Source organism: Buceros rhinoceros, unplaced genomic scaffold (assembly GCF_000710305.1).
Source record: "Buceros rhinoceros silvestris isolate BGI_N320 unplaced genomic scaffold, ASM71030v1 scaffold16268, whole genome shotgun sequence".
In the NCBI taxonomy this organism is placed as follows: domain Eukaryota; kingdom Metazoa; phylum Chordata; class Aves; order Bucerotiformes; family Bucerotidae; genus Buceros; species Buceros rhinoceros.
The window spans coordinates 60,445-70,439 of NW_010427850.1; the positions used below are offsets into that span (position 1 = coordinate 60,445).

The 9,995-nt window shown below is 51.0% G+C and overlaps 1 protein-coding gene across 1 annotated transcript in view; it reads right to left on the reverse strand.

Annotated features, from left to right (window-relative positions):
• Nucleotides 1-849, reverse strand: part of ITM2C (integral membrane protein 2C) — a 6,868-nt gene extending 6,019 nt beyond the window's left edge. The window contains exon 1 of the mRNA XM_010142079.1: nt 712-849. Coding sequence (XP_010140381.1) covers nt 712-786 — 75 coding nt within the window. The 5' untranslated portion in view covers nt 787-849. The remainder of the gene's footprint in view (nt 1-711) is intronic.
• Nucleotides 850-9,995: the final 9,146 nt, after the last annotated feature.

A 9,995-nucleotide genomic window follows, 5' to 3' on the forward strand; every position in this document is an offset into this window, starting at 1 on the left:
CCTCCCCTGCCCCCCCCCCGCCACAACGCTGCCAACCCAGCACCTCAGCTGGGCCAGGCTTTGCAGAGACTACGTGGAAGACAAGGTGCTGTATTTAATGAAGGTCGAGGGCTCACCTTTCGTACCATCTCCCACACACTTTTCACTTCTTCACCCACTTTATTAACAGCAGAGCCTATTTTTGCTACACCTACAGAGTTCTGCTGTGCTAGAGCCTAAAAAACCTACAGCAAAAAGCTGTTCCCTTGCCTGTACCTCCCTGCTCTCTCCAGGGCTTGCTTTTGCCTCGCAAGCAGCCACGCCTTCCAACTGCCTCACCCCTGACAGCCGTGACGGTGGGTTTAAAAGGTAGGACTGGCAGGATATTTTTATGGAGTAAAAAAGCCATAAGAGGTGGTCAGGATGGAGGTGAGAAGGCTGGCTCCTGAGATACCACAGTCACCATGGCTTGGCTTCGCAAACGAGGACTGGGGAAGGGTTTTTCCCACGCTTACTGCAAGCGCGCTGATGGCGCTACAGGGCTTTGCAAACGGGAGTATACCCTTCGGGCCTGCGCAGTGGATTTTTTAGGGAGGCACAGCGTGCGCAGAACTGCTCAGGTGTACCACAGAGCAAAGCAGTAAATAACAGCACCGCCTCTTTCAGAGGCTGAAGCAGCTTGAGTGGCTGCTCTGGCTGAAGAGCCAGTAGTGCTTCTCGACTCGCCCCTACCTGGGTGATGAAGAAGTATCTGTACACATACATCGATGCAAAGACCAAGCCCAGCAGCAGTACAAGGAGACCCATGGTCAGGTAGCACACCCCGCTGAGTGATGACCGCCGGCTCTGCACCACAGGAGCTGGCTCCTCCTGCAAGACAAAAACAAGAGCACTGGTCAGCTGTTGCTGCAAGGGATCAGAAAATCAGCCACGGGTTATGCAAAGGCTGCGCGTGGGTTTGTGATGTGCAACTGGAGAAAGCAAAGTGCCTTCATACCTGACAGCACTGTGGCAAGAGTGAAACACTCCTTGTGCATTTTGCTCTACCATATATATATATTTTATATAGAGAGAACTAACAGTTCCTGGCTACTGCATGTAACAATATTTATGTATTTATACCCAAAAAATTGCGTTGAAATGCTGCCCCTCTTGCAGCATTTTTCAGGAGTAATTTCTGAGGTAGAAATTACTGGTCTCAGAGAGGTACTTCCTGGCCCTGCTGGGGTGAGCCTACCCCAGTAGCTGTGTTGATCTGAGCTTCATTTCCAAGCCGATTCCTACATACCTTCCAGGAACATGGTCAGAGCATCGAACAGAAACATATCTGCCTTTTCTAGAGCGTGCCCAGCCTGTACAGACAGCAGCCAGCTTGCCTCCTTACCGCCCTCGAAAAGGAGGGCAGTGCAAAGGCAGGGTTACCTCCTGGGGACCACTCACCCAGCCTGCGGTGCTCTTGTTTTTACTACCAAAATAACCCTCCAAATGTTAAGCAGGAGGTGGTAAGGCTTTTCAGAAGAGATGAAAGAAGCTGGTTCAGAGATGCCCCAGTTTCTGCACAGAAGAGCTGAAAGCTGCCCTCAGCTGAGCAGGCAGGCAGGGGAGCGAGGCGCCAGGGAGGGCTCCTGCAGATTAACTCCCTCCGCACAGTACGTGATCCAACATGTTTGATCAGGAAGACGCTCTCTCCACAGCTAGCCAGAGACCGGTATGAACTGGAGGAACAGATTTAGAAGCAATCAACAGCTTCTCATCTTTAACATGCATCACTTGTTAAAGGAAGAGACGTTTCTCCTCGGTAACGTCCAAAATCTGAGGGTGATGCAGGTGCTGAGTCCCCAGGAGGAGATGCCACTGGGTCCCCGCCACCCTCCGGTGGAACGAGACCAGCTCTGCCCAGTGGAGCTGGCAGCAAACACCTCTTTTGCCTTTCCCTGCCACGAAGCAGCCCTCGCAAGAGCAGCAGTTCAGTCACAGGCTTGGAGGCATCAGGTTGCTCCTGCCCTGAGTCTAGAGCACCCCAGCACCCCCAAGGCACCCAGGAGAGCCCAGGCAGAGATCCCCCTACCTCCCCGGCACCTGAGCTCCATCGAGGTGCAGAACAGGGGCTGCTACCTGCTCCACTCCCAGCCAATGCGGACCGCTCCAGCTATCGGCTGGTTTTTCTGTACAGATTCAGCCTGATAACTGCAAAGACCAAATTGCTTTGGGAGAGCTGCAATTCCAGCACACCTCCAGAAGAAATTACTCTACATTTATTTCTCTTTCATCCCAGCTACTGAAAGACCTGCAGCACCTCTATTCACTACCAGCTCCCTACACTGAAGAATCAGCGTAATCAGTTTATTATTTGCTGGAGGTGCAGTGACAAAGGGATGAGCACACTGAAAAATGGCACATTTTAAATTACTTCCAATCTTTTCCTTCCTCTCCTTCCGCAGACAAGAGGCAGCAACTGTGACAAGCCACAAACGAAAAAAGGAAATAAAAAAATCACATTACTAGAGGAAGTGTAAAGGCTCTCTGACATGAACTGCTAAGACAGGAAAGTCATGCTACATGTCAAGTGTTTCACAAATAACAGACTTCCCCAGATACTTGTCATCAGAGAAAGAGTGCAGGCTGTGGGGGTGAAGAGGAACGAAAAGATCATCTGCTACTGACACCAAAGCACAGCTGAGAAAATGTTTAATGCTCCGCAAGTGAATTACACCCCAAAGGTGCCGGGTTCCTGTCATGGATAATGCACTGCTCGCTTTTTCAGCGAGCTGCAAGCACTAACTCCATGGAGAGCCTGGGAGAGGGTTCAGAAGGACACAGCAACTCCAAGAGGCAGGAAAAAAATACTCCCACTGAAAAAGAAAAACTGTGTGTGAGGAGTGGTAGCAAGGGGCAAATAAGCCCTCGTGGTTTGCCGTTTGCTAGAGCAGCTCTGTGCTCTTTGCTCAGCCAGAGCAAGGCATCCCACTCTCACCACCAAAGGAGACGAGTTCAGCTCCCTACAAAGCATTCCTGGGCTTGGAAAAATGCTCAAGGCTTGCATTATGGGAGAAGGTGGGGGAGGCAAAGCAGAGCTTTGCCCTAGAAGTTATGAAACACCAGGAAAAGTGAAAGCCACCCTCAAATTCTGAGGGAGGAAAGAAAAATTCAACAGCAACCATTTTGACGGAGCAGGTCTGCAGTAAGGTTAGAAATGCTGCCAGGGAGGCCAAGAGGAGCAACGAACCACCATCCTGCAAAATACTGCATAAAAATCACCTGCGCAAACCCTCGCTTAAATATGCATCTCCACCCCCCAGCCCAGCAGATTAAAAGGCCTCCAGCCCTCGCCACCATGAATGAGTTACAAGTTGAAAGCAACTACAGGTCAGCCGGCGCCTGGGCTTGGGGCGTTCTTGGGGCTGACAGCCTGCGGACTGAGCAGCGCGCATCCTGCTTTAACAGCATTTCACCCGCGAGAACAGACCTTCACCAGCCTGGGAAAATCCAACAAGCTTCTTCCACAGGCTGCTGCCCCACTCGTGCCGCAATGTACCTCCTTCCCACAGCACCGCCACTGCCTGCAGTAGGAACTGGGGCTGTTTCAAAAATCGGGAAAGCCATGGCGGGTGATTTCCATCTGGTCTTGCCGTGGGAATGCCTGGATCCCCAGCAAGGGAGCACTTCTCGCTAAGCGAGCCTCATCCTGCAGAGAACCAGGCGGTCCCAGCAGCAAGCTGCAGGAAAACCATCCCACCAGAAAGACCCCCAGGACCAACCAAAACCTTAACACTCAAAAACCCTGTATGTTCACCAGATGTTTAACAGTACTCCATAAGAATTCACTACCCAGACACTCCTCTTGCAACAAGCCATCCTACTGATTTTCTGCCTCAAACAGCTATGGGGGGGTTTTTTGCCCAAGAGAAATGAGAAAAGTTGGGGTCAAAACCACCTGGGGACAGAGGCATGGACAGGTATTGCAGTTCAGCAAATGGGCTCTCCTCTTCTTTTATCATTTTAAACATGATAGCCCAGCAGGCAGGCATATTTTACAGAAAAATCAACCTAAGGCCCCTGGCGAGGACAAGCATTCATTCGCATGAGCAGATGGAAAAGTGAGAGCAGTGGAAGAAGATGATGATGTCCGTGGTGCAGGTGCTACGGATGTGCACACAAGGAGGACACGCAGACAGATCCGCAGCTCTGCAGAGTGTCCCACTGCGATTTTAGGGCAGGAAAACCCTGCCACTCCACATGATAATCCTTTCTTTCCTCCGTACTCCTTGTCACCACCACGTGCCCCAGCACTGGTGTCAGCAGCAGAAGCCACCACCTTGCGGACCCTACACAAAGGGCCGGGCTGGTACCCTTTCCAGTGGGAAAACTGGAAGTGGTAGCGGGCAGAACTCCTTCCCCAGGGAAGTCTTCCCCGACACGGGCAATGGGGAAAGCATCCATCTCACAAGGAGAGCGGCTGCACGTCTTGGTTTTCTGCCAGGCATTGTCTTGCTCATACTTCATCCCACCGGGTGGGAGACAGAGGCAGCTCCAGCCTGCAAGCCTGAATGACCAGACATGCTGACTCGGCTCCAGTTCGCAGGCGCGATTGCTTCGCAGACACTCGAGGCAGCTCCCGGCAGCAGACAGGATATTGGAATATAAAAAAGGAATTCCTTTCTTTGGATAAAAGGGGCTCTTCAGTACGCCTCAGCGCCCTGCCCGCTCGCGGGGCTGGCGCGGGAACAGAGCACAGGCGGCAGATACCCAGATGGGAGAGGATGAAGTTGTGATACAGACCATTTGGTAGAGGCGGCTTAAAATTAGCTGGAGGGGGGGAGGGGAAAAAAGTCCTAATTCAGTCTTTGCAGATTTTCTTCAGAATTTCAGGTCTTGCTGAGGACACGATGAAAATGGCTGGTGTCCTATCATCCCTGTTGGTTACTGAATGGCTAAGGAACACCTCTCCTACAATGGGGGTGGGGGACAGAAGCCTGGCTGTGCTTTACAGGTGCACTGTCTGGTCCATAGCATGGAAATCAAGTCCAAAGGCCAGAGTAAGTCAGAGCAGGGAAACCACCACCACCTGCCAGGCACTGTTGAGGGCGCCTACTGCTAAGCAAACCCTCCTGGCTTCACGGCGCTGAGCCTTTGGACACACAACACTAGCAGGGGCTGCTAGCAAATACCATACCCAGTGAGGAGTTGCCTCTGGGATTTATCTTGAAAAGAGTACAGGGTTATGAAAAAGAGATTATTTGATTATTATCGCTCCTTCATCACCAGCGTCTTGCTGAAGATGCTAGAAGTGAGGAAATTAAGTGTCATGCCATGCCTTGCTCCCTTCCAAGTCGCACACCATCTCGACAGAGATGGGCTCAGTTCATGCTGTTTTACTCCCTCTTCAGCTTTGGAAACAGCTCTGAGTCCTCCACAAACCATTTTCCCTGCATTTCTGAAAGACACAGGTTTGAAATCTTTCATTTTAGCTGTAGCAGGGCCTGACAAACAGGGGACACAGCTCAGCAAGTGTCTAAATATACACCCCCAACCGGCAAAGAAGCTTGGGGTGACTAAAAATAGTAGATGTGATTTTGACAACTGACAAGTGAGGAGAGAAATGTGTTGCAGAGTAAATACTCAGAGGGACCTGGTTTGCTGTCTGAAAGGCAGCAAAATATGCCATCCATCCCTCCCTGGGAGGCTGCCTGTTTCAAGGGAGCAGCAGCCCGAGCTCTCGACATAGAAGATGTACTGACGTAGCTACAGACACTGCCACAAGCAGCCACGGATTCCTCAAAGCACGCAGGCTTGAAACCTAAGAAACTCACAACAGAAAACCTAACTGATCTTGCCGGTGACTCATTTCTGGTGACCAAAGGTCCATATGGACTACAGGAAAAGAAAAAAATCAGTTCAAGATCTCTACCTCCAGCACATCAAGTCTCATATTCACAGTCAAAATCAGGTACTGCTTTACAAAATGTATGGACCAGCAATAGCAGCACCTCTGTTGACTTCAGACCCCAAAACCCCCCAGATGACTGCTGGAAAGCTGTAGTGCTGCCGTAGCGGGTGTAAGCTGGAATGGATTGACCTCTCCTCGGCTGCACCAAGCTTGGCTTTGAGTGTCACCACTTGGGAAAGCGACCCCCACGTCCACACCAACGCAGCCAGCTCTTTCCGCACTCAAAGCAAAGCCTTCTCATCCATTCACCCCACTGACAGCATCGCTAGGATACGCAGGTGCTGGGCACTGCTGGCACTTACTGCCAGTGCTCTGTGAGACAAAAAGCACTGTGGGATAAATTGCAGGGCAAGGAGATCCCGACCCACCTCCCAGAGACAGTCACTCCCCTATTTTGGTGTTTGGACCCAGAGGATCTCTGGGGCAAAAAGCCCCCAGGGTGGTCAGCCAGGGTTCAAGACTGGAGCACTTGGCAAGTTAGAGCTCTGGAGAAGGAGAGGATGACTGCGCACAGGGAAAAGGCAGATGGAGGCAGACAAGAAGAGGGGGAAGCATGGAGAGAGATAAACCATTGCAGCAAAGGCAGTTCATCCTCACATCCACCAAAGCATCTCCCATGCTCCAAAAAAGGTTCCTCTGCCAGATGAAGAAAAAATGCGCCCTGTCCTCAAGAGCAGTTATGCTTAGGGGACGGAGAGAGAGTGAAGTGAGGAGAAAGAGCAGTGGCACCAAGGGGAGAAGAGTGCCTGGGCCACCGTCCCAGCAGAGTCACAGGGGTCAGTGATCAGCCCTGGCAAAGAGAGGCTCCAAATGAGCCCGTTACCTGGAAGAGTCGTCCTTCCAGAGTGAAAAGGGTTTCCAGTGCCTTAGGTCAGAAAAGAAAATACCACAGGCATGCATGGGGAGAGACAGACACACACGCACATATATGGCACACAGTTTCCAAGGCAACTGAACTCCCTGCACACTGTATTTGAGCAGTCCTTGTGCGGGACAGGCAGCAGCATTTCCATGGAGAGCACAACTGATGGCTTTGGGACCCAAAGATTCCTGGAAGCCAAGGGAAAAAAAAAAAAAAAAGCCTGTAATTAAGAGATTATCACAGCCGAGAGCGAAAAGGTTGCAATAAATGAATCTAATCACAGCTTTAAATGACACCACGGCACGTGACTAGCAACAAAGCCACCTGCCTCAGAAGTCACTCTGCAGCGCTGGAAATTAGAATATCAAACCCAACCCGTGCTTAATTAAAACCCCCAACTTTGCTGCTCTACGGCAAAGCCAGCAGGATGGTAAAAACGCAGCCTAGCACCTGGGAGCTCCTCAGTGCTCTGTGATCATATTTCCCCTCTCCCTCGTCAGCAGTAGGGACATAAACCCCCTCTTTCCTCCTTTCTCCATCCCTTTCTGGAACTAAAGGGCTGTTTCTCCCCCCCTCTTTGTGCAGGGGTGAGGAATTAATTTCCATATATTTATTTTTTATTTTATTTTTTCCAGCCTCCCTCTTCTCTTTCCCAGGAGTAAAACCATTTGGAGCATCAGCAGAGCCAAGAAAGCCCCTTGTAAAAATAAGGCTATTCTTACCAGGCACAGAGCTAAAGCCCCGAGCATCACACGGAACAGACAGGCAGGCAGAGGGAAGGAAAATAAACAGCTGAGACAGAAGCAAAAAACATCCCAGCCTGGGTGTTTAACAGCCTGATTGCCAAAATACAGCCTGATAAACATGGTCTGATTTCCAGAAAGCCACAGGAGGTGCCGCCACTCCCTGCGACAATGGGGAATACCAGTCCCGGGCAGCTCCACCACCGCAGCTCACAGGCTCTGGAGTACCTGGGCAGACCTCACCTGGGAGAGGGAAGGAGCAAGCACAGCCCAGTGAAGGCCAGGGGGTTTTTACAATCCTGAAGTGGGAGGTGGCATTAAGAGACTGGGAATTTTGCCCAGGAGACAAATGAAGGTTAAGCTTTGGCCTTGGGTCTCAAAACGTCTCTAGGACAATTAAAGACAAAAAGTAGCTGAAGCAAGAGTGAAGCAGAGTGGCTGCTCTGGGAAGAGGGGAAGCTCTTAAATCACGGGGCCGGCAAAGACAGAGACTTGCTTCAAAGGTAAAGACCTATGTGGGTGGGCAGACACCTGACTCCTTAAAAGACCTTTGACCAATGCCAAAAATATTCAAGAACATTGAGAAACTGAGACAAGGAAATGCCAACAGCTTTGAGCTTGTTCTTGGTGTAGCTGAGTTGTCCCTCTCCTCCTAGGTGAAGAGATACTGCTACCAGCTGCCCACAAACCAGTCTGCTGGCTTCCACCTTCACACGTGGCTTGGGAAAAGCAAGTCTCAAGCCTGACTGCCCACCAAAGCGATGAGCCATCCAGTCTCAGGACAGTGGGACTGCATGTTCGGAAAGGAGCTGGACAGAAATCCCTTCCGATGGCCACACACTCACCCTTCTCAGAGTAAAGTTGTACAGTTGCTCCAATACAAACCAAACACACCTACCAACCTGTGCAAGAGGCCCAGGGAGCCCTGGGCACAGAGGGCCAGAGACTGATTTTGCAGAAGGTGTGAAGGATCAAGTGCTGCCTCAACTCACTCGAATGCAGAAAATGTGACAGGGAAAAGATCTCCACAAACATCACAAGGTTTCACACGATTTCACCTGAAGTTGTTCACCATCAGCGATGGTTTTGGATCCCAATGAAACACCAGAGCAGAGCAACAGTTGAGCAGAGGACTCACTTGACCACCACCACGGGGCTCCAGCCACTGCTCCATGGGAGCTCCGTGTCTGGATAGTTATGGGGTCCAAACAAATGTAGAATTTAGCACTACAGCACTCACCTCTGAGCTTCTACAGTCAGGCAAGCGGAGATGGTCAAGAGCAAATTAGCCATTTTAGATGTCGCCAAGGGCAAGCCAAGCACGGCCAATCTGGTCATGGTGAGTTAAGCCATCACTGACCCACCTCCCTCTTCCACTAGAGGTGATTGACTCCCAAAAGGCTGGTAGAAGGGAGGACACAGACATGCCCAAGATGCTCTTGAGCTGGAACAACCAAAGCACTGCCTTCTGCCAGCTCTGCAGATGTCAGCGGGCACCAGAGCTGAAAACTCGAGCACAGAGGTCAGAGTCCAGCATTTCCTGGAGTTCAAAATGAAGCATCCTAACAAGGAAACAGATTTCAAGTTACAACATTTGCCCCTTCCCTCAAAACCAGGACTTCACGCAGTGCCACACCATAAAATGAAGTCAGCGCTCCCTTTCAGAACACTGACAGAGATTATCTCTTCTCCCAGCAGCAGCGCAGGAAAACCCTGACAAAGAACCCACCACAAAGAAACGGCATCTGCTTTAACAACAGAGAGAGAGCGTAGGCAAATCCACCCGCCTCAGCTTTGTTGTTCAAACCAACTTCAACAGTGGGGCGCGGCAGCGAGGAAAAGAACTCTGCAAAGCAAGTGCAGAGGGATGAATAAAAAAAACCACCCCTCACATTGGCCTCCCTCAAACACCAGTATTAAAAAACCCAAAACACGCCTACGTTGTCACACATCCCCTGGGGAGAAAACACCCGTCCAGAAGTGAAAATGCCTTTTCCATCTCCTGAAAACCCACCAATGCGCAAAGATTTGGTATTGCAAAAGCAGGAATTGCAAAACCACGCACAAGCACAACGCATCCTCCCTAGACACTCCACCTCTCCAGACCTGGAACCAACGCACGGGAGCTCCCCTTCTCTGGCAGCCACGCAGACTCCTGCCAGGCCACCTCTCCCCGAGCAGCACGGTGCAAGGACAGCATGAAAACCAGCGTTCTGCTTCTCCCTGCACGGCACAGGGCTTCCAGCAGCAGAGTGAGGAGGGCTCCTGTCCTACGGGCGGGAGTACTGTCCTACAGTACTACACCGCTGTCCTACAGCGGTGTAGCAAAGCTTCTGCACAGTGCTTACATTTGGTTCATCTGTACCCTCCAAAAATGCTGCTGCTTAGAGGGATTTCTTGGTTTCTGTGTGTTACCAAAGACATTGCTGCACCCAAGGAGGGTAAACCCAACAGGTTCTTTCAA